The sequence below is a fragment of the Streptopelia decaocto genome (genome assembly GCF_964273445.1).
Source record: "Streptopelia decaocto genome assembly, chromosome: 2".
In the NCBI taxonomy this organism is placed as follows: Eukaryota; Metazoa; Chordata; class Aves; order Columbiformes; family Columbidae; genus Streptopelia; species Streptopelia decaocto.
The window spans coordinates 114113341-114137961 of NC_138655.1; the positions used below are offsets into that span (position 1 = coordinate 114113341).

General features: G+C 37.9%; 1 protein-coding gene across 3 annotated transcripts; it reads left to right on the forward strand.

The window, feature by feature from the left end:
* Window positions 1-603: 603 nt before the first annotated feature.
* HERPUD2 (HERPUD family member 2) lies at window positions 604-22250 on the forward strand. 3 transcript variants are annotated; one of them, XM_082046627.1, is made up of 9 exons: window positions 604-744; window positions 965-1290; window positions 7041-7118; window positions 10350-10463; window positions 12534-12691; window positions 18668-18790; window positions 19125-19448; window positions 20773-20887; window positions 21222-22250. In XM_082046627.1, the coding sequence occupies exons 2-9, from the start codon at window positions 1144-1146 to the stop codon at window positions 21381-21383; spliced, it is 1221 nt and encodes a 406-aa protein (XP_081902753.1). In that variant the 5' UTR covers window positions 604-744; window positions 965-1143; the 3' UTR covers window positions 21384-22250. The 3 variants fall into 3 exon arrangements, with proteins under 3 accessions (XP_081902753.1, XP_081902754.1, XP_081902755.1); XM_082046628.1 differs by lacking the exon at window positions 10350-10463; XM_082046629.1 differs by lacking the exons at window positions 7041-7118; window positions 10350-10463.
* The last annotated feature ends 2371 nt before the right edge of the window (window positions 22251-24621 follow it).

Below are 24621 nucleotides of genomic sequence, written 5' to 3' on the forward strand. Positions count from 1 at the left end.
GGTCATCCTGCTGTCCACCAGGACCCCCAGGTCCCTTTCCCCTACACTCCTCTCCAATAGGTCATTCCCCAGCTTATACTAGAACCTGGGGTTGTTCTTGCCTAGATGCAAGACTCTACACTTTCCCTTGTTATATTTCATTAAATTTTTCCCCGCCCAATTCTCCAGCCTGTCCAGGTCCCGCTGGATGGCAGCACAGCCTTCTGGTGTGTTAGCCACGACAGAAGGAGCCGGTGGACACTCCACATCCTGTACCACGGGCCTCCCTCCGCGGCCACAAAACCGGCGCCTGGCGAGGCCGAGGTGCCTGCGCTTCCGCTGGGGCTCTGCTCTCCGCACACACCACACCGCCCCGCGGCCAAGTGCTATTTCAAACCGCCGAGCCCTGCCCCGCCAACACAGCTTGCCCTCCCTTTCTTTACCACGCCCTCGGCAAACCGCCGGAGCAGCCCTGCGCGTCCTCGAGGTAAACCCGCCCCGCCCCGCCGGGCCGCTCTCCTCACGCACCAACCGCCGCCATTGCCCCGCCCCCCACGCTGGCCGCGGGGAGGCGGAGCGCAGCGCGCGTGCGCCGTGCGCCACGCCCACCCTCGCCCACGGGCGCCACCTAGCGGCGCCCGCGGGGAGCCGTGGGTCTCTGCCGCCGCCGCGCTTCCGGTCTCCATTTTACGCCAACGGCAGCGGGCCGGAGGTTGAGGCGGTGCTGCGGGCAGAGGGGCCCAGCCTGGGTGGGCGCTTTACCGGGTACTGGGCTGTGCCGTCTCTCTTCCTTCTCCGTGGGTGCGGGCGCGGAGGGAGGGGGCCCACCCCGGGAGGGGAGATACGGGGGTGGCGGGTTGGGTGAGGGTGCGCCCGTTGGCCCCGCGCCAGCCCCGTCGCTGTGGCTACCGGCGGGGAGGGGGTGCCTGTGTGTGACGTGCTGAGCCGCCCCTCTCTCTGTTTGCTCCCCCGGCTCGGCGGGCAGACCTAGGCCGCTGCCGCCGCCCTGCCCGCGGTGTGAGCGCCAGGACGGGGATGGGCTCCCTCAGCTTCCCCGGGAAGTTCGCCCCTTGACGCTGAACCACCCGGAACGCCCAGAGACTTGAGCGGCTTCGTCTCCCTGAGGAGAAGAGAGGGGCAGGGCCGGGCGCCCCTGCCAGCAGCATGGACCAAAGCGTCGTGGATCACCCGGTGACCCTCATCATCAAGGCCCCCAACCAGAAATACACCGACCAGACCATTAACTGCTTTCTGGAGTGGACTGTGGGCAAGCTAAAATCTCACCTGTCTAATGTCTACCCCAGTAAGCCGGTGAGTTGTTGGCCAGCCCCTTTTTCTTCATCTTGTCGGTAGGGCTGGCATTGCAGTAAGGTCTGGACAGTCAGTCGAGACTTTCTTTAGGTTCTCTGCAAGATAAACAAGGAACAGCCCTACTGCCAGAAAGCCATCTGAGTAAAGGCAGCGGCTGGGTCTCTGCTTTCAGGGAAGCTGGCAATAGAAATAACTGCTCTTTTATATGGTTTAAGAAGATCAGAATATACCATCCCAAAAGGTGGTGTTGCTGAAGACACTAATGCTTCATTTAACTTCTTTAGGCACTGGAGTTTATGTATCTCAGTTAACTTGATTTAAGACTGATTTTGGTAAATGTAAGAGTTCTGTCAAAGTAATTACATTACTTCAGTGATATCGCTAGAGTTACTATGATCAAGTATATTTACTGAGGTGTAGAGCAGATAGATGTTTATTCATAATATTATTTGAAAAATGCAATTGAACAATCTTCAGAATTATTTTTTTCCTCCCTCTGCAAAAAGACGCTTTTTTTTTTTTTCTGAGGTGTGCTGAAAACTCTTCCCTCAGATGTTCTACGAACTTGTTATGACAGTTGTGACTGTATTTTGAAAGTTAATGTAAATGCTTATATGTTTTTGTCCTCTGAGGAAAATATGATTTATTTCTAAGTGCTTTTAAGTTCTAAATTTGGCGATTAAAGAGAGGCTATGAGGAAACTCATAGATAATAATTGAAAGATAATATTGTACCTGTTTAGAATTGCACTCATACAGAACAGTATGTTTGAAAATTTGTTCCAGAAAACTGCATAAAGGGAGTGACTTAGCCCCCATGTTGCAGCAGCATGTGGAGCCTAGGTTGTGTTTACATTGTAAATGATTAGTATTCACCTAGTTCAGTAGAATTATTGGTATGGTTGATTTCTTTTTTTCTTGGGGAAAATAAAAAGGGGTTTCAGCCTGCTGGAGAAAGCCGAAGAAAAGCAATAAACAGCTTAAGTTGCGTTACTGGTACATTGAGATCTGCTAAGCAGTATTTTAGAGTTTGTGGATTTAGTTGTTGCTGTGAGGAATTCACTGCTGAGAGAGCCTGTCTGCTGGAAAATAAATAAATTATTTCAGCTGATTGCTGCTTCCTCTTCACTAGAATCTCCTCCTGTGACGTATTTGTGTTGAAAAACTAGTTTTCTGACTCATCCTATAATCTTGCTAAACTGGGCTTTTAGGAAGAATCCTAAATCAACAAGAGGTTTTTTTATGCTGCATTGTAGGTTTTAACCAGTAGTACGATACCATATTTCAGTTTCCTGGAACATCTTTCTTCTGTTGAAAATTGATTCCTCAACATGCCTTTCATTATATATGAGATATATATATCTCGCTATAGATGAATAGTTCAGAATCTCCAAATTGTTCTAGGTTAAAGAATGGGGAGTTTCTTTAGTAAATATTATCTCAGTAATTCCAATTTAATTTGGATTTACTGTACTTGCAATTAAACTAGTAACTTAACACAATATTTTTAGTTCATAGAACCTTTCAGGTTAAAGTAATGACATGGGCTTAATAGGATGTCTCCTATATATATATGTCTGAGATGTTGAAAAGTGTAGTTTTGGCTTGGTATGTTTTTGATGTTGAGTGTTACTGCTTTTTTTCAAAGTTAAGTCTTTATGCTTTTAGAAGCTTTTTTCCTCCTTCCCCCCCCCCCTTTTTTTTTTCTCTTTTTAAACCAGATCATGTCCAAAGCTTGTTGATTAAATTTCTATATTCCCTGATTGTGGTAGACCCTGGAAATAACTTCTGTTACAATGCTATTTTAAGAGTGCAAGAGTATATCAGAACACAGATGCTCTATACAGGTATTGCAGTGTTCTGGGAAGTGCAGGGTGTAAAATAGAAATCAGTTGCTATCATGCCTATACATATTCTCAAATTTTCACTTGTGACTTTTACCTCATTCTCCTATATACATCTGTAAATTAGTTGGTAAAGTGATGGTAACTGTAAATGTTGTCCTTACATTTACAATTTATTAAGAGTATATCTTCAGAAAATGGGATGGTTAAAATAGGCAAACAAGAAGTTAGGCCTTGAGGTGGCAGTGTTTATGATTTTACTGGTTTAATTTGTGTAAATGACTTGGCTAAACATGTGCAAATTCCAAGTATAGGCAGATTTAGATTAGTATGTATACCAGCCTTAATAACAACTAAAACAAAGTAAGTCACTGAATAAGCTAAATGGGTTTAAAAAAGTGTTAAATTGTTTTGTGAGTCTACACTAAGGTTCACATTCATCAATATTTTTTCTCCCTGACTGGACCAATTTTTCATAGCTAGAGTATACAGTTAGAGTATCTCAAAGTTACAGCTTTATTTAAGAGAACTTGGAAAATCAGTCTCTATGTGTAAGTCTGGCAGATCTCATTCAGTCCATTAACTGCTGCATTGATTACACCTGTAAATGTTAATTTAAAACTGCTGTTTCTCTTTCCCTTTAGTACCTGTCATCTACCGTATACTTTGCCCACAGTTCTAACCAAATGTGGTTGTTTGGAGTTTTATCTTCTGTGGAAGAACAAGAGAGTGGCCGAGTGACCAAAATACTGAGAGTCTTGTAGCTGAAACAGGATAGCTCAGAGATTGTTTCTGTTTCTGAAGGAAGTTGCTGCTTTAGCTTAGATTCGATGGTTTTAGTAATGTGCTGGGAATAGCTAACTTGCGCTAAGCATTGCAGAAGGTAGTCTTTCTTCAAAAATGAAAGAAAAAAAAACGGCTGACTGATGAATTCTTGCCTTTAAATATGTAGCTTTTGGATTATGTCCTGAAAACTGTCTTCCACTTCGCTTCTAAACTTAAGGTTTTGGAATCATTATAGCTAATGGTATATACTTGCTTCTGAAAATGGGGATACTCTAATTACGAATTTTTTTTAAAGTCGTTTTTTGCTTCCAGTGAGCATGCTGTTCATTGAAGCAGGAGGTGTGGTAGTGAACCTCTTCTGGCAGAGAATGGGTTGAATGGCTTTTCCATTTACCTTGGCATGTATGAATTACCGTGTTTTCGTGTTTGTCACCTCTTCCTCCATCTGCGTTTAAAAACAAACAAACAAAAAAACCCCATGAAACAACCCAACACATTTCAGGATTCCAGAATCACTTTCACCTTGAGAATCACAAGTAGTAATCCTGTTGTGCACAGTTAGGTATTTAAGTTACACAGGGAGGAGTATGGGTTTTGAGGCCTCATCTTCACCCGTTAATTTCTCTAGCTCAATATGTTTAGCAGTAGTCAGCATACATAGACCCTTTTCTTTTGTGGTCTTGTAGGGAGCTGAAACACCTTACCGAAGGCTCTGTAGTAGTCAGCTTTGAGGGGTCACTTTATCAGTTTTTTCCCTGTGAAGTAGTAATATTAGGAAATAATTGGTACTACATATATCATATTTGAGAAAGTACTTAATTAGATGGGGTTGAAGGGAGGTTCATATTTAAGGTTTTGAAGAGAAGAACCTGAATTTGGCAATGTATCCAGCTGTATTATGAGTGGGACAGCGAAAACAGAACTCCATTGCCATGCTGAATGATGGTACAAAGATTTGGAGTTTGTTTGTTGTATTTTGCTTGTTTTGTTTTACCTGCTTATTTCTTCTAATTAATCTCCAGATAATCTGTATCAGGACCCAGGAGCAAGGTTTCTGAGACTTTTCTTCTGGTTCCATTGGTCATTCTAAAGCATGAAGTTTTAATTTGCAGGAAATCAACGTTTTCTTTCCATGCTGCAAATTCTAGTTTTTCTAAGAAGGCTTTTCCTAAATACAAAATGCAAGTAAACTTATATTGTGTTAGCAGACTGTTCCAGCTTGAAAGGAGCAACCGAAATGGAATAGCTCAAAAGAAATTAGTTTAACATGAGTGACAGGCATTTTTTGTTGTTATTTTAAACATAAATAGAAACAATACAACATGATGTTGAATTCATTGCAGTGTTTTAGCCATTGGAGCTCCAAATAAATACTTCTCTGTGTTGTGAGACTTATAAAATACTGTATTATGTCACTAATCAAAAATACATAAAAATGGAGAAAAAATATAGAAAATTATTCTTCAGTAGAAGTGATAAACAGTTCTATACTATGTGTGTCAGGTTGTGCACTTATTTTTTAAAGTAATGTGTTTAATGAACAGCTAGTATGAATTTTGGGGAAAAAAGTTAAAGCAGAAGTCTCTCACATTTAATGTGTACTTTTTGTAACTATTTGCCTAGATTATCTGTATTTTTTCTAGTGATATGACCAGATTTTTTCAGAGCTAAAAACAATTTGCAACTTTTCTATGTTGTTTTGAGTTATAGGCAATCTGTAAAAGGCAATTGCATGAAAAAAAAAAAAAATCCAAACCTTCTGTGAAGGCTTTTTAATCACAGAGATCTGGATCTCAGGTATTTGTGTCTTAGTATTAGTGCGAATAAGACTGTAGAGTGGACAACAGAAGGCTGGGAGCGAAAGAAGCAAGATATAAGACCAGCTATTTCATGATGGGGAAATTCTTCAGATATTTCATGTTGATAATGCATGTCTGTTCCACTGATGTTAGGCTTGATTTCTTCATGTAGCATTTGCTTGTGTTAGCACTTTCTTTCAAGTGAAAAATGCTATTGTATTAATTTAGGATGCAAGCAGAAGTTAAACTGAACTGATGTTCTGTTGTATTTTAAATATTCCTACATATAAAAAGAATTCTAAGGAGCTTTTTTTTTTTTTAAAAAAAAGGGAGCTACTTATACACATAGTTACAGCATGTTAGTGACTTGCTAGTATTAAGATTTTAAAGCTCTTATAGCATAAACTGAATGAGTAGCATCGAGGTTTTTGTTTGTTTTCTTTAGACCAGTAAGCTGTCTCTTGCTTTACTGTACTGGACATTTTACTGTAGATAGGTACCCCAGATAGTTTCCTTTTAAAAAGAATTTTGTCATTATCTCTTCTGTGTAGAATAGTTATTCTGTGTAGAGAAGTTATTACCAATAGTGTGTAATTTGGTTTTGTGGTGTGTTTTTTTTTGTTGTTGTTTTTGTTGTATTTTTTTTTTAAATATCATTTGCATTACTAAGATATTTTAAACAGTGATAGTGTAACAACAGGCAAAAAAGCTTACCAAAGTTTGAAAGCAACCTTAAAAAAAATCCTGATGATGCTTTTCAATGCTTTCCTCCTTGCTTCCTCTTGTGATTTTTTTTTTTTTGGGGGGGGGGGGCGGGGAAGGGGGAAGGAAGGGATGTGTATGGGGCAGGGACTAATAAAAGAAATTCCGTGTTGAAAAAGAATGCATTTTGTGCCCTTCTTCATATTTTATTTGTCATTCCATCATTTTACTAACTATTTTGGGGTTTGTGTTTTGTTCTTTTTTTTTTTTACCCCAGCCACTTTTCTGTCTACTTTTTCAGCAAGTGCTTGGGAAGGGGAGCACTGTAAGGAGCAGATCTTAAAAGAAAGGAATTTTTGAATATACTTGGTAGTCTTCTTGAGCAGTGTTTGCCAGCTAAGTGTTTTTAGTAGTTATGGCACTCTTGCTGAGTGCATAATAAGAGAATTCTTTCCCAGAATTGATTTGCAAGTTGGACTTGCAAAGGCTCTGAAATGTTTTTAATGCTGTCTGTTGCTGGTTGAAATTAAAAGGGGTTTTGTCATCTGCAAATGTTATCTCCAGCTGCTTATCTGTACAGCAGGAAAAAGCTAAATTCCTTTCTTTGTCCCATCTCCTAGTCTACAAAGGATCAGAGACTGGTGTATTCTGGCAGACTGCTTCCTGATCATCTGCAGCTGAAAGATGTTCTCAGAAAAGTAAGCTTCATATCAGCACCATATGATAATTTATCAGAATCACTTTTTGGGAAGTGGGAATTTAGATTTATGTTGTTTAGCTGCAAATTTTCATTGTTATATTGAGAAATGTGACCATATGATGTTGATATGTTCAGGAAAATGTGTTTTCGAGTATCCCTTGTATGTAGGATTGTGATTCTTGCAGATTGAGGCATGTTTCCAATTGGTGGGAGAGCAAGTAGGCCATGGAAATCCCAAGCAAGTGATGTGGTGTAGAGTGACTTCTTTGGAGAGTCCCACTATGGCCTAAATGGGATCATTTAAAGCATTTGTGCTGATGTGGGACATAATTTAATTTCTTGTAGATACTTAAATCCAAAAACTTACATTAAAAATGGCACTTGTGTAAGCAAATTGACGGTAATATATTTATATGCGAAACCAGAATTCTAAATTCCTGTATGGTTTTGCTGGGAAAGCTGTTGGTTCTGGTTTTATTCGTCAGGTATTAACTGTTCCAATGCTATTTGAAAGTTTGTTGGTTCTTGCATTTTTTTTTCCTTTATTCTGCTGGTTTATTTTGGATAAAGTAATTTTACTAATCAAACTTTGGATTCTTCAGTCAGCATTTAAATTAAATCTGCATCCTGAATACACGTGACATCTGATGTAGGAAATCTTGAAATACACTCACTTGGTTCTCAAATAGGTTCAAATAGTTTGGATTGCTATCAAGTAATAGAGGCTTCCTTAAGTTAGTGAAGTACTTAAAATGAATAGAAAGAATAAGATATTTAGAGCAGGTTGTCAAGAACTTTGCTTCAGTTTTGATGGTAACACAAAACATAGTGCATTAGGTTGATTAAACTCCTTGTAAACAGATCAGGATTCATCAATAGCAAATATTTGGAAAATACTTCAGGTCATTAAACAATTACACAGTTTTTAATCCTATGAAATAGGTAAACTCTGTAATACAGTACGTGGGTGTTGATAATTTTTTTGTAACATATTAAGGTAAAAAACGATGTACGGACTGCAAAAGTGGGTTATAAATTTAGTATGGAGGAAAGTCTCTAAAGGAGAATAATGCTTTAGTGAAAGTGGGCAACTGAACTTGTGTATTAACTGTGGAGAAACTGATGCAGAAGAAACTTGAGTATTGCTTGAGTACACTCTGTTACTTTATGAATTCATTCTGAAAAATATTTTTATTAAATTGGATTTAACTGCTTACCAAAAAATGATTGAGATTTGCTGTGTATAGGTTTACTAGAAAACAGGAGCTGGACTATTGCCAATCAGCATATGTTCTGTACCATTTAAAAGTTCAAGAGAATGGTTATGTAAGTTACCTCAAAGCTTAGTTTTGCTTGTTAAGGACAAAATGAAGTCTGAATCCCTTAAATTCACTCGGCCTGGTTACAGCAGACTAGTTTTAGAAAACACAATTTCAGAACTTTCTTATGTACTAGAGGAGAAACTTTGCATAACTAATGTCTTCATTTGCCATGCAGGGGCTATATTTGACTATAAAGGCATTTTAATAGCTATAGGCCTTGGGTTTAGTCAAAGTAACTTTGTGTTTAAGACTGATGTTTCTAAATTCACTAAGTTAAAAATTTGTGTTGGAAGAAGAGGAGGTTTTCTTGTGCTCAAGCTTTTAAGAGCTTTTGGAAAAAAGGTATGATTACTCTTCAGTCTCATTCTCTGCCATATTCTTACTAGCTGATTAGCTATAAATTCCTAATGTTATCTGAGGTTTTACTAAATCTCTGAATTTAGCTTTGTGATACTTGCTTTTTTGATACTGAGCAATGTCATTGCGCTGATATAAAATACCTTGAGGCTGGAAGTTGTGGCAGTCTTCAAGCATTGTGATGCCCAACATGTTATGTGTAAATAGTAATATATTACAATAAACTGTCACATTGAATAAAGCTGCACACTGTAAGGTTACATGTAAAATGCCTTTCTGAGTGGCATAAGCTCTTATCGAGAAAGAAGGTGACTAGTTTAGGTTAAAGGCTTTTGGTGTGATCAGAAGGCTGATCACCTGCATTTAGTGCTTTCTGATCATTGCTTACTATCACCAGCTAGTAAGAAATTAATGTAATAGTGAGGCTGTGCTTGAGGCTAGAAACTGATACATGTGTGGGAATTTAAATGAACATGTATGTGGATAGGCTCTGCTAGTGGTAATGCATAATGGTCTATAAAAGCAGTTATGCAGTTTTCTTTATTCCTAAAGATTAAAACTTAAAAATGACTAAACATCTAGTTTAACTTTTTTTTTAAGAGTTTTAAAAAAACTCCAAACCTGGTATTTCTAAATGTCATGTCATTAAAAACTGCAGCTTGACTGTACCACACTGGTTTCGGAAGAGGGCAGAGGGGGTTTTTGTTGCTTTTCTTGTTTAAAATTTGGTTACTAGGGAATCGGTAGTGTGCAGTTTAAATATAGTCATAGGTGTTCCTGTTGCTATGGCCATGCACACTTCAGGCACGTTGATATAGTGGGCTTCAGATTGAAGTTGTTATGGCATCCATGTTGGGGGAGGGAGCACATTCATGAAGAATTGGTGTGGGCTGATTACTTGCATGCTGGCATGGCTTCAAGCAGTGCCATTCATTTGCTTTCTCACTTTCAAATATTTAGGAATATGCAAGTCCCATCTAATGCTTCAAGTAGCATTGCCTGAGTGTGGAGCTCTTCAGTTGGGCATCTGCAGGTCAGGCTTGAGCCAAGCTTAGACTGGAGTGAGGTGGAGGCAGTGGCTGATGTACTTTTCTAATCTTGGTTGGCTTGTGGCATTCCAGTGCCTACATTTTTCTTTTACCCTGATGTCTTTACTGAACAACACTCTTCGTTAGATCTCAATGTAAATGTAAGCATTCTTAACTCTAGGGAAACCATGTCCTGTAAAGAGTTTGAGATTTTTCTAAGATCAAAGATAAAGCTTATGATATACTTTCCCATGTTTCTCTATATGGTCTTCCACTGGTTCTGCTATACTGCAGTTCTAGGACAAACTGGGGGTAAGTGAATGTTCAATATGTTATTTTGGGCAGCTGCTAAGAAAATATGAGTTGTGAAACAATAGACTTCTCTTGTGTTAGGCTCAAGTTTTGCTTTATGGGTTCTTTACTGATTGCAAATGCAACTTTGAAAGTTGAATTTGTAGACATTTTTGCTTGTAAATTTCTCAAATATTGTTGCTTTAGCTCTTCAATTTCTTTAATTTTTAGCAAGATGAATATCATATGGTTCATCTGGTATGTACTTCCCGGACACCCCCAAGTTCTCCAAAACCCAGCACCAGTAGAGAAGGTCACGGAGCTTCAACCTCCAGCAGTAGCTCAGTGAGTTATTTTTTATACACAGGACATGATTTTCTTCTACACTGAGGAAGCATTCCAGGAATATCTGTTCTGATTTTTAAAATTTGACTGTTTAATAGTGTTGTGAAAGTAGATCATGCCATATGAATTTGTACACTTAGACCTGATTATTTAAGGATGTCACTTTGTTTATTTAAAGATTACCTTTTTTCAAATTGTAACACAATTATATTTGATTATAAAGCACTACTTTTTCTAAGCTATTCTTTATTTTAACACTCTTCATCAAAAAGTACATCTTCTTTCCATATCCTCACACCTTTGGCAGAAATTGAGCAGTATATTCAGATTTGGGGCAAAAAGGAAAAAGGTTCTGATTTATTTTGTGAAAATTTGTACCACCAAAGAGAGGGCGGTCGAATTAGTGCTTTTGTTGAGACAGACAAGTGGAGCTTGGCCAGCATTCGTTCTGCTTGACAGGAATTGGCCAGTACTTCTGTAGTAGCTTTGAAGTAGTCATAGTGTCTGTAAGACAGTGAGAAGTAGAAAGTGTTCTTAGTGTTTTATTAGTTAAGCTGTTCATAGAACTCTTGTTTAGGTTGTTTTGAGTCTTCCCCTCTTCACATCCTCCAAAGATGATGATCTTTGGTTGTGCGGTGTTTTAACAGAAGGGCAGTTAATATTTCTCTTGATGACTTGGTTGTTGTCACTGTAATTCCTTTGGCTTTTTCCAGAGCTTGCAGTATCATTAAGTGGCCTTTGAAGGTTAGTCAGAAAGGAATGTACATGATACCATTCTAGGTACTTCTCATCTGTGGTGTGTTGATTATCAGCGTGTGGGAAATACCCTTCCAGTAATAAGCTTTGTGTCTTCATTCTTCTGTTGTCAGGGTACTGTTTCTGACTGCTGTGTGATAGTCAGAAATATGAACAGTTTAAGCAATAGTAGAGTGTGGACAGTGGTTGCATTGTGTTTTCAAAGGCTGTGTTTGCAAGCAGGACACGGGGCTTCCTTTGTGATTGTTTTATTGCTATGTAGATCAGCTGTAAATGTCTTATTTAGATGACACTATTAATGACTGCTTAAGGCAGTCAGTATGCGTAGTGTTAAGTTCATAATACTTTGAAGGAAACAACCTAAACCCAAAGCTTGAATGGCCTTTATTTTTCCATTTGTTTTTATTTTTATTTCCCCCTCACTGTCTAGTGGTAAATTTTTCTTGTTTTCATTTGTAGGGCAAATGTGGTATGGGTGTCTTAAGTAATTGCAGCTCCTCACTTCCTGAGTTGTCAAAGTTGAAGAGGATTTTCTACTGAGTAAACATTACAGTAATGCTTAGCAACAGGATTTGGGATCTATTAAAACTAAAATCATGCAACTTAATGGCCAAATTGCGGTCTTTTTATGGTGACAAATAATCTAAGAGAGCTAGATGTTGTCCTGTTTCCAGAGTTAAGTACTGATCTTGGAAAGCATTGAAGATCTGCCACACTAGTTTTAGGGGTGTTTCTGGGAGCCTAAGTAGTTCCTTGCCATTTCCCTGTTCCTACCCCCTACCCATTCCCGGCAGTGAGCACAGCAATTTGGATTGGACAGCTGGCACAGTGAAGAGGAGGAGGATGAGTAGAAGGGGAAACTGAAGGCAAGAATACAGGAATGGTATTTTAAGTCACTGCAGGCACTATTGTCTCTAAATAGAAAGTTGTAACCTGACCTTGTAGTTACTTTTGTTAATGGTAGCCACTAGAATTTTTTTTTGCTACTAAATATTCTTTGGATTAAGCTTTAGTTTGGTTCAGCTTTTTGAAACTTTGATTCCCGGTGGCTTGTGGTTTTCTTTGGGACCTATTGAGCACTGAGTCTTCCTGAAATTTTTTTTTTTTTAATATGTGGACCTGAGTGCAATTTTGAATTTCTGTTTTTACTAAAGGCTTGCCAGAACCAATAAAATGCCAGAAGACTTGCTTGGTGCTTATATTTTCAATAAAATTTGTGACAAAACATTAAAGCAGATAGTTTTTTAAGACATAGTGGTAAATCTTGTAACTATGGCAAAAAGATGCCCAACCTCAATTTTATTTATTTTTAAGAGTGCGGACCGTTCTACATCAACTGCTGCCTCACCTACAAACCAAGAAGCTTCGTCTACATCGTTGAACACTAGTGCAGATGGAGTGAGGCATCGTAACCTTCCACAAGCACAAAGCAATCCCATACCAAGCCACCAGTTCCCTTATTTAATGCAAGGGTGAGTTTGAAGGAATCATCAGCTCTTCGATATTCTTTGAAGTACTTTAAATGTTCAGTTACAATTATGTTTCTTTCACAGTCTGCAAAATTATTTGGCTAGTTCATCTTGAAGCATAAAGTCGCATTTTGAAATATTTTAATATGAACATTAATGTTTTTAGCAAGGAGTCAATTGAAGAGTAATTGTCCTGGTGCTCCCCTTCAGGCAGGTGTTTCGTGGTTTGTTTTTTTTTTTTTTTTTCATGCTTTCTGCCCTCAACTTTCTGTTGATACGTGCAGCTGTAATATTGATTTTATCAGCTACATTACTAATTATATCCACCAGATAATTGCTTCTGGTTGCTTTTTCTAGTCCTTTATTGTAATCACCAACACTGAATTCTCACCAGAATATGATGATTCTTAGTTTTTGACACATACTGCTCTATATTGCATTCAACTGTAGAAATGATATGCAGATGTTTTGAGTATGTGTAAGTGGTTGTATATCTACAACAGAATTTTAAAGTATTTTCATGTATACCCATGAAATGTAACCAGTGTATATTTTTAGATCAAATCTGTTGTTATGTGACTTTCAAGATTATGTAATTTTTTTTTTTAGCTTAAAAAAGCAGCTATAGGAATTTTTAAGCCATGTGACCGTTGCAGCTTCTTAAACTTTCTTTTCTTCCAAGGGGAAAACAGGGAGATAGTGCATTCTGAGATGATAGCTGTCATTTCCTCAGGGAGCAGTTTAAAGATTTTTTTTCTGACAAGGTGTTCTCCCAGTACTTTGTAGACTGGAGAATGTCCAAACAAACAAAAAACCAATGAACCTGCTAACAGTAACAGTTGTTTGTGTCACTGGAAGGAAAATGGATGTGAAGAACTGTTGAAAATGTATTTAATTTCAGTTCAACTTACTTGCTCTCTTGTTAGAGTTAACCTAGACTTTACTAGTCTTCACTAATTTTCACCCTGAATTCCTTCAAGTCTTTTTAATTATTTATCTGAAATGTATTGTCTACTGGGAAGAAACTGCCTTTTCAGTCGGTAGAACACTTATATTGTTCAGACCACATGTATCTCTGCAGAAATCGTTATACTTGCTTTTATGACAAAGTTGGTGACTTTAGGTTGACTGTCAAGACTGCTGTTTGGTGTAATATAAGTTCATTCCAGAAGCAATTTCTTGTGTAAATTACTGATCTGTAAGAAGTTTAATAGTTTTCTAATTAGCTTTTCATGTAAGCATACCCTGAGAGTGAGTTTTTCTTCAGTGTGCATGGCAAACTGAATAGCCTATGGACTTCAGAAAGGCAAGAGAACCATTGTTCAGTCTTTAAACTGAATTAATTTAATTAAAATACAGTGAGAGGAATCAGTTTGGAAGACATTACTGTGTTTGAAAAAAAGGATAACTGAAAAAATAAAATACTAAGTCTATGTATGTATTAGCAAGTAGTGTAGATTGAGAGGAGTGGATCTGTAGACTGACAGGTGCTGAGAACCCAACATCAACGCTGCTCATATTTCAGGGTTTTCTGTCTTATTTGGACTATCTCTAGTTTGGTCATCTGGAATAGGTGACTGTTTGTGGCTGAAGAGCATTAGCAGTGCACCTAAACCCCATCTTTAAATTTAGTGAAATCCAAAAGGAATCTGGCTTGTGATCCAAGAGCATTCTGTGCTGCAAACAGAACTGTAATAAGAGTAGGTAACTAGAGATTTGCTTCAGAAGTGCAGCCATGACCTGAAAAGAAGTACCAAATCAACAAATCTTAAATAATCTTAGGACTTTTTTGTAAAAGTAATTTAATCGAACGTTATCAGAATTTAAGGTAGTTCTTTGCTGCAGACTGCTGGACACTGGCTGTGCTCTGTTCCAAATAGTTGTTGCCAGTGCCTGCTGTAGTTTGCTGTTGTCTTAAAAAACCCTTTTTAGTGCTTTCAGAAATCTTCTCAGATGCATCGGTTTTTGCTTCAGGGTGCTGCTACTTGTATTCCAGCAATAAGGAAATGCCTTCTGGTTTTTAGCTGCTTTCTTAAACATCATTTGGGGTGATGAGATCTGGCTTTAATGTAATTTATACACAGACCGAGACTTGTTAGGAACAATGAAGAATTGTAGCTGAAAATTGTGTTGCCTTTGTGGTTTTTTCTTACTGTGTCATGACCAAACGCTCTTGTTCTAGCTGCATGGTGAACTATAGGCTCTGCTGGTAGGGAAAGGTCTCCAAATATTTGAAAAACTATGTGACGGTCAGTTTTCTTGAGCATTTTGTCACACTTTCATTACTAAAGTAATTTGTACAAATTAGTGACATGAACGGTAGGTGATTAAACGATGGTTTTGATGGTTTTCCAGTTCTTGGTACAAAGCTTCGATGTGTGACTTGAATACCCTTTGGGAAAACAGTTAACTCAGATTTTTAAAGTGCTTTCTGTGTAACATATTAACACTTTCTGTTGGGTTTCTGTAATGCTGTTTCCTAAAAATCTAGACTTGAGGTGAGACTGGGCAAGTAGTTTATATATCTACCAAGTCGATTTGTTACTGTGCAGAGCAAGGACAGTGTTGTCTGCTTCTGTGGACACAGTCGTGGATCAGGGCCTGCTGTGCTGCGCAGGTGCAAATAGAACAGATGGGCTCAGTCCTGAGATGGCTTGCAGTTTGGATTGGAGAGTACTTGGGAGCAGTAAAGAGACAAAAAACATTAAGGCTGTGAGATTATTTGTCAAGTGTGGGCAGCCTGTCTGATGAAATGTTTTCATATTGCCTATGTAGTAATGTTTGAAAGCGAGGAACAAAATTGCACACTGACAGCATGCTGTACGTTTAAGGACATAAATACCTTGCTTCGTGAGTAGCCTTTGCTTGCTCTGTATTTTTCCTTTAAACTAGCAAGTAATGTAGCAGAGCAGGGATGTCAAACTCATTTTCATCAGGGACCACATCAGCCTCTTGGTTGCCTTCAAAGGGCCGGATGTAATTTTAGGACTGTATAAATGTAGGAGTAGTTACATTTATAGGCCTAAAATTACATTCGGCCCTTTGAAGGCAATCGCAAGGCTGCTGTGGCTCCTGGTGAAAATGAGTTTGACACCCCTGTAGTAGGGGATATTGAAATATCACTTCAAGTTGATATCCCAGGCTCCTATAAGACTAACACTAAATAACATGTTTTTGTGGGTTAAGGTCATGAAACAAATGCAGTTTTTGTCAGTCATGCAGATGACAGAGATTGAGCTTTCCTGAATATAAAGTTTTATTTTTCCGCTAGTGGTGAGCAGTATCTTCATGATGACACCAGCTAACTAGCCAGACCTTACCCTCAAATTGAATCCCAGTTACCTCATTTTGAATGTCTTCTGTAGACTCGAAGTAATTCTGAGATTTATAGCAACTTAAAGAGTGGCATACCTCTCTTTTCAGAATATTCTGAATCTGCCTGTACCATTTGAGCCTTAAAAACTGGATTTTATTTATACTAATCAAACTGTTCTACTGTCTGCTCGTCTTTGTTCTCCAATCTTGAAATGTGCTTGTCTATCCAATTTGCTTCTCTGCTTGTGCTGTTGCTGCCTTTCTTTTGAAACTTTCTTTTGAAATATTCTGCTTCCTGCCTCTCTTTGCTCTTTTTGGAGAAAGATGAGGAGAAAGCACATGTTACTTTCCCTTTTCTTCTAACAGCAAGCTACCTTGCTTTGCTGAGAAAAGCCTCTTCCTTTGGAGAGGTTCTCCTCACTGAGATACATTATACTGTGCTTAGAGTCGTTCCTGAATTTCAGAAGCTGACTTAATACCCTGGCAGCTGTAATAGCTGTATAAGTGACATCATCTACCTCATTCTGATTTTTGGTGAACAAATAAAATACTGCTGAGCTAGTTGGCATTCTAAGGTGGAAGCCAGTTCTTGAATATTTATGTCTACTTTTTCTTGTTAATGGAGTCAGATCTCGAAAAGTTAAGCCTTGCTTCTCAGTCCCATCTCCTAGAAAAGCCATTGGAGGGTGGTGGGGGGAGAAAAAAAAAAGAAAAAACAAAGCAAACAAACAAACCCCAACAAAACAACACTAAAACCAAACCCCAAAAGGTTTGAATCTGAAAGGAAAGAACATGACATAACTGAAATATTTTGTGGTTTGTCATGGTTGACTGGTTTCTTAATCTACTATTAAGCTTTAAGACATCAAGAAAGAGTTTGAAAGAAAGTAGAGGCTCAAACCTGTAATATTTCTAAAAGATATATTGGTGAGGTAGAACTTAGTCCAAGGCCTCTCAACTTAGTTTTAGAGAAGAATTGCCTTAAAATCTTTAACTGATGGGAAAAATAATTAGTGAATTCCTGCAGAACTTACTCAGGCAAGTTGGCTAGCACTGCTTTTGGTGGCTGAGCTGGAGAAATAGATGTGATTGAACAGTGAGTGATCTTGCCTATTTGCATCCTCATGTGATACTATAACTGCTTGAAATTGAGATATTTCTCAGTGATTTGTCACAATGTATTACTTAACGACACCCATGTGGAATGTTTGAGTCATCTTGATATTTTGAGGGTCAAATGTTTCTACGGGGTTCAGTGTTTTGTGAATTTTGAAGGAATCTTATTTCTGAAAGTGTTTGCCAGTTCAGGGGATAGAAAAACCCATTCTTAAAGCTTGCAGCCATAAAGATAAAAGCATGATTGATGTTTTTTCAATAGCAGCTTGACACCTATGCTGTTCCAGCATGTTAATTATGTATAAGAAAGCAGCATCAGCAAGGCTGCCAGTTCACCCTTGCTATTTGTGAAAGAAACCTGAAGTATTACCTATGATTACCTCAATTTGTATCTGGTATCAGGAAAGCAACGTTTGCTTTTTTTTTTTTTTTTTTCCTCCAAACTATTGTCAAAACAGGTTATGACTAAATCCAAACATAGCAAACAGTTTTAGCAGAGGTCATGGTGTTGTATGGCAGACTCTTGTCCAGAGTTATAGTGAAATACTTATTCATGTGTAAGATGGAAAAAAGATTTTAATGTCTTCCTCCCATCTTTCTGTCTGGGCATGTCTTGCATATCTAAATGCCTGGTAGACTAATGAAATCTCTTGGTGATATCTTTGCAGGGAGTGCCTTGCTTAGGGAACAGGTGTAGTCTGCAGTACACTTACAGCAGTCTCAGCTTTTGCTGCCTGCAGTCTGAATAAACTTTTCTTCATGCTTTATACTCTCATGCTGTCCTGAAAGATGTCCTGGTTTACTACAGTTCACTGCATCAAAATCTTTGGGGAAAGAGTTGGAAATCTTGCCAAAACATGCTATATGCTCTAGGAGGTAAGAGAGGCTAAGAAGTTTAAAAGCAGACAAAACCAAACCTAAAACTTATGTGTAGGAGCATTATATCTATTGCATGTGAACTGGAGTTAAAAACCTGTAGGGACAAGAATCACTTATACTCAAAATACTGAGGGGGGAGGGAAAGTAAAACATTTACAGTGTTCTTAGTTATGTTCTTCAGAAGACTTATCTGAAAGATTATTTTGTTGTCCTTGCTCATGTTCATTTCTTCATGTCTTTGATCACAGTAGTATTACAGGTATTGCTTCTAAGAGGTAGTTACAGAATCCAATAAGTTTTCCCATTGCAGGTCCTGCAGCACCTTTAAGGTTGACCTTTGAACTTAATTGTCTACAATTGTGTACACAATTTTGAAAAATTTTCCATGTGATTTTTGTCTCAGAGATGCAACTAGTGCCAGACTTCTAAATACAAAAACATAAATCCTCTTTCCATAGAAATAACTTTGGTTATTGATTTATTGTATAAAAGTATAGTGCTTTATTGTAATGGGTGGGATGATCTTATTACATGGTGTTTCAGTGTTATTTCAGTGCATTATTTACGGGGACAAATGAAGAATGCTACTTTAATTGCTTTTTTAATATTAGTGAGTTTTATAAATGTGGCATTTAGAAACTGAATATTTTTCTTTAAATCCTTTTATAGCAATATAGGCAACCAATTTCCAGGTCAAGGTGTTCCTGCTGGATTTTCTATGTATCCTGCATTCAGTCCCTTACAGATGATCTGGTGGCAACAAATGTATGCACGTCAGTACTACATGCAATAGTAAGTCTGCATTATCTTAGGTAGTACCGAGTTACACTAATGAAAGGAAGTTATTAAAAACGTGAGTGTTGTTTGCAGGACCAAAATGTCTGTGCCTATTTTGTCTGGCAGTGCTGTCTCTACACTGTTTTGTCCAGCAAATCATGAAGTTCAGTTTAGGATTGGAATGAAATTGCTGTGTTAATAAGTAAAGATTTAAGGGAAAATGAATTGTGTTTTGACATGTATTACATCTGAAACTTTGTTTTTATTAGTGTAGAAGAGAAGACTAGAATAGGCGTAGAAGTTATGAGGCATGTTTTTTGACGAAGTAATTTTATGTTTCAATTTTTAGCCAAGCTGCTGTTTCAGCCCAAGTGACTTCCAGCACTGAGCCAGGGGGATCTGCAGTTGCCCAGGCTGTAAATTCAGAACATGCTCCTGCAAATGAGCCTGCAGCAGCACCAAATGTAGCCGTCCAGGACAACAGACCTGTAAACCCAAATATTCAGATGAATGCACAGGGTGGCCCAGTAGTGAATGAGGAGGACTTCAACCGGGACTGGCTGGACTGGATGTACACGTTCTCCAGAGCAGCAATTCTTCTGAGCATTGTATACTTCTATTCTTCCTTCAGTCGATTTGTCATGGTAATGGGAGCCATGCTGCTGGTTTATTTGTGAGTACAACAGTTGAGTACAGCTGCAGATTTGATACGTGGAGTATGGTGATAGTGTCTAATCCATTTAAACTGTGAAAATTTATCCAAAGAAAAGTTTAAAATAAGGTTTAAAAAGTTTAGGCAGTGCTCCTTTACAGGAAAAAAAAATTCCAACAAGCAGAGAAGCTGATATAAAAAAAGAAAGAATTCTCAACGCATTTTTACAGCAAGTTGGGTACCACTTATACCTGCAACACAGTGCTCTTAACTGTTAGTGATATGAACAGATCAGTATTGTAGAATTTTGTGCTGGAATTTTAGAAAGTGCGGGTGAGAGGAAGGAAGTTCCTGTAGGTCAAGTGTATGTTTGCATAAACTTAAACATTTGCTGCTTGGATCTGAAAGGAAAATTGTAGAGCTAAATTCTTATTTCAGAAATAACTTATGGCCTTGGTGCAGTCAATTGTGTTTGGCAGAATTAAGGTAGTTTTACTGTAATGGTGGGTACTAGATCTGGTAAAATTGCAGGGACTTAAAAAAATTTGAATGATTCATTATAAAGACCTAAACCTAAATCTCTTTTATTAAGAAATATCAGTACTGTTGCCATCACTTCCCTTCTATATATGAAAATACCTTAGTGATGTAAATAGAAGTGGAAAACTAAGTGATGTTTGATATTTTGGACTGATGTGCTTAATTGAGAGTTTCTTGACATGATAGTCTGTGTCCTCACAAGGACTGTTCTGTTTCTCATGCAGATGTGATAGCTGAAATCAGAATATAGACACTTGAAAATGTTAATTGAGGCTTATTTAATTTATAATGATAATGTGGTTCAAGTCATAGCTGAAGTTTAAGTTCTTTTTTTTCCACAGAAAATCAACTTTATGAAAATTAAGTCCGCCTTTGAAAATTAAAATAAGTACTTAAAAATGTGGAGGTGACTCCAAAATATTCTGCATATTTAATCACCTTATCATGGTAAATTATTCATCTTCTGGAACAGAGAGCTGTGAACAGCACTTCTGAAACTTAACAGCTCTTTAAGACCCTTCTTAACCCAGGCATCAAAGAATAGCCATTTGATCTGTAACAGTAGGAGTAGTTACATTTCTACAGTCCTAAAATTACATTTGTCCCTTTGAAAGCAACCGCAAGGCTGATGTGGCCCACGGTGAAAATGACACTCATCTATAAGAAAGACATGCAGAAAAATACATGTAGCTTCATTCATTTGAAAGTACTTGAAGAATTTATTGCAGTAGTTAGCTGTACCAGAAAAAAATATTTTTATTCCTTTCAAAAGAGACAGTTTCAACTGTTTCATTCTCTTATGTAGACACCAAGCTGGATGGTTCCCCTTTAGGCAAGAGGGAGGCCAGCAACAGGCAGCCAATAACGTGGAAGTGAACCGTGATGGACAACATGCAAATAACCCTGATCTTGAGGAGATGGTAAGAGCAGACATGTCTTTTGAGACTCGTAGCTATTATATTTCCTCGTATGCTGTAATGTCTGGACAGAAAGTCAGCCTTTGAAGTACAGTTGATTTAACCAAAAAGCTTTCAGCATTATCCTCGGCGTTGTGCTTACTGCTTAAATTCTGTATTTTTTCCACTCTGACAATTACTGATTGTCTCTGCTTCAGTCACAGACTTTCTTCATGCTGGTTATTCTTCAGGAGTTTGCTCTGAGGGAAGTTACTTAGTGTAGGAAGATACTGCTGTGTACCTTATGTCAGAGCTCTGAAAAGAAGCAGTTGAATTGCTTCAATTTCTGTTTTTAAAGGAACGGCTTATGGATGATGGGATTGATGAAGACAGTGGAGAAGATGGAGGTGAAGATGCCAATACAGAGCAGCAGCCTGGATTCATGGCTTCTGCTTGGTCCTTTATCACAACCTTCTTCACATCACTCATTCCTGAAGGGCCTCCACAGGTTGGCAATTGAAGTGGAAAAGGAACTGTTAGGCAGCCTCAGTAGCCAGACGTAGAAGTGGAGCAGGTTCTAGAGAGTGTTTTAAATACAGTGCAATTTCTGAAAATTTATTATGTTATCTTTTTGATCATGGTGTACAAAAATGTGTATTTTTTTTCTTTTGGCTTTCTCATGCATTGAGTATTTTAAGCACAAGTGGACTACTAAATGCTTTCCTTAAGATTCTTCTTTTTCTGAAGAATAAAATGTAAAGATATTGGTCTTCCATGTTCTATTTTAATTTCAAATGTGTATTATACTGAGGCAAAAAGCTTGGACTTAATCTGCACCATTACCTCTTTAAAGAGCTGTTAAAAATATGAATGTTGATGGACCTTTCCAAATTCTGTCTGTTCATCTGAATAACTTGAACGTATCTTGTGTTAATTTTATGCAGGGTATAAATTAGCACTTGGGATTTGGAGTTTGTAATATCATTCCTGGAAGAACGCTGTAAACACAAGGATTACTTGTTAATGGCATGTTGTCTTCATGCCGCATAATACTAAGCCTTTTCTCATGTTTAGAAAGCTAAAAGCTTTTTCTTGAGGCTGTACTGAATGAAGTTCATTAAAGTCGGAGGTGTTTGACAGCTCTTCAAAGACAATTGACAGTGATGGAATAAACCTTAAATGTTTGATACATACAGTACTTTTTAAGAAAAATATAGCTGTACTGGGGGAAAACATGTACATTAGTTTTTTTAATAAAAACTGTTACAGTAACTCTTTTGGATGTTTATATGCATATTTGAATGCAAACAACTAAATAGTGCATCATTAAGGATGGAGATATGATTGATTTGAGAGTGAAATAAAGTTATCACGGTGGCATTACTGATACTGACTAAAGTGGTATGTTTGTAGCAGTGCGTACATAATGATAGGTATGATCTCAACAGCAGGATATCTGTATTCTTAAACTTAGCCTAATTAAAACTGAGGAAAGGAAAATGGTACATGAGGTAATCACACATTGCTGCTGTCAGTTTTTGTTTTTTCTGTAGATTTCAGTCATAGTCAAGTTTCATTTTTGTTCCTAATTCTGAAGTTATCATGTGTTTTCTAACTTAAAAATGGCTGCAAAGATTTTGTTATACTACAACCAAAAGAAAGCTTATCCAATTTTCTAATTTTCAAGTATAGGGCAAAGCTCTTACATAGGTCCGAACAAGTGAGAAATATGGTTTTACTTTTGCTTGCTGGTGTCAAACTGCTGAAGCTATGCAGTGAAGTTTAAAGCTTAAAAATTTTTCTGTGTGTTTATACTCTCTAACATTTGTCAGGATATCTAGGCCTTATTTGGAGTTGACTTTGAATTGGAAAAAATAAGTTTGTAGAATTACTGTAATTTAAACAGCTTAAATAGAATATTTGAGTTACAAAATAATTCTCATTTACCAGTCTGTCGAGGAGAAATGGAAATGCAAGTCTTACAAGCATCAATTATTTTATTTGCTGTATAGGCAGCAATGATGAATAAATCATGTTTAATTATGATGTTTTACTCCCATGTTACTATGGAGAGCTGCTCTCAATTTAAGTTCTTTACTACATAAAATGTGTATAATTATCCAAGAAATTTTACCCTTTAATTTGGTAGATGGATCTAACTTGAAAAATGTTTAAGAACAATTACAGAAAGATTTTTAAAGGAATGGCACAGAGTGACAGTCTTGGAAGTCCTAAGACTTATTTTTTGGAATGGATTGAAAAGGCTTCATCTTTTTGACCTGTGTGTTCTCCCTCTTAGTTTTTCCAAAAAATTCATTTTTCTTATTGTCCTGAGGTTAGTGTATTTGTAACCTGTGCAGTCACTAGTATCCAGTTAGTAACAGCTGTTAGTTGCTTCTTGCTGTCATGGTCGTTGTTTAGGTTTCCTTTATTTTCCAAGCTGTAGGAAGCAGTTGGTGGTAGCTCTCTGCTATTAGCTGGGTGGGTTACAAAAGTTTCTCTTATGCTATTAGCCCCAATTTGCTTAAAAATGATAGAATTGTCACTGCTTGTTTGTCTTCAGACAAGGAGAAATTTGTTTATGGGTTACACAAGATCGAGACAGTGAAATGGGAGATCCTGGCTGTTACTTAGATATTGAAAGAGATGTCCTGAGAGTTTTCAAATCAGACTGTAAAGTTGGAGCAATGGGTTGAAGAAGCTGGACTTCACAAGAACATTTTAAGGTTGTTGATCCTCCAAGGTTCCAGAACCTTACCAAGATCCCAGCAAAGAAAAGCAAAAAGATGGTTATTGAGGAAAATGAGTGAGAAATAAGAACGAGATATGAAATGTTACCAAAAAGTAGTAGAAGATTTGGAGACAGAGGAAAGCCAGAGGGAGGAGCCGAAGTAAGAGGTGTGATCAGTAATGAAGCAAGCATCGAAGAGCAGATTGAGGTAAGAGAGGTGCGTTGGTTTTTTTCTTTTCAGAAAATGAAAGAGCTTGATGAAAATTAGTCAGATTGGGTCTTTATGGGTTTCTGAGCAATTCCGGTACAGAATCAAACAGGATGAAATATGTGACAGGTGATTAAATAGAAATGAAAACTAGGAAAACAGTTGCTTTTTCTTAGCATATCCTTGTAGGAACTGTTCTATAGCATAAAACACAGTTATGTAGTGCACACCCGTAGGCAAAGCTAAGATGCTGAATTGTAGCAAATCTGTGACATGAGATATGGAACAAAAGGCATGAGGATTAAGGCAGTTTAGGATGTGTGTTGGTATTAATGGTTCTGTAACATACCTCTGCATCACCCACTTTTACAACTTTGAATAGAGAAAAAGTGGTTGAAAGTCACTCTTTACCCTACAGGAAGACATGAAATGACAGATCCCCTGCATTTAGAGGAAGTCCATGTAATAGCAAATCTGTGCCAGGATGTGCAACAGCTTCAGTGTGTTGGTGCAGAGACAGCCACACCAGAAACAGACAGAAGATCGAAGCATATTCCATTGATAACACTATGTGCTGTGAAGAGAGTACTGATGGAGCAGGTCTGTGGAAAGCGTAACATAGAGCTGCTCCTTTGCATGATTTCTCAATATTGTGCTTACTCTAAAAAATACTTTGCATCTGATGTGTGTCCCTACACACATCTGCATTGACCTCTTGACCACAGTTCATGTATTTAGCAATGGGACTGTTGGTTTAATGAGCAGGTATAACATGAAGTCCAAAGGGTGAATTCATGGGCGCAAAATAGTGTCAAAGGG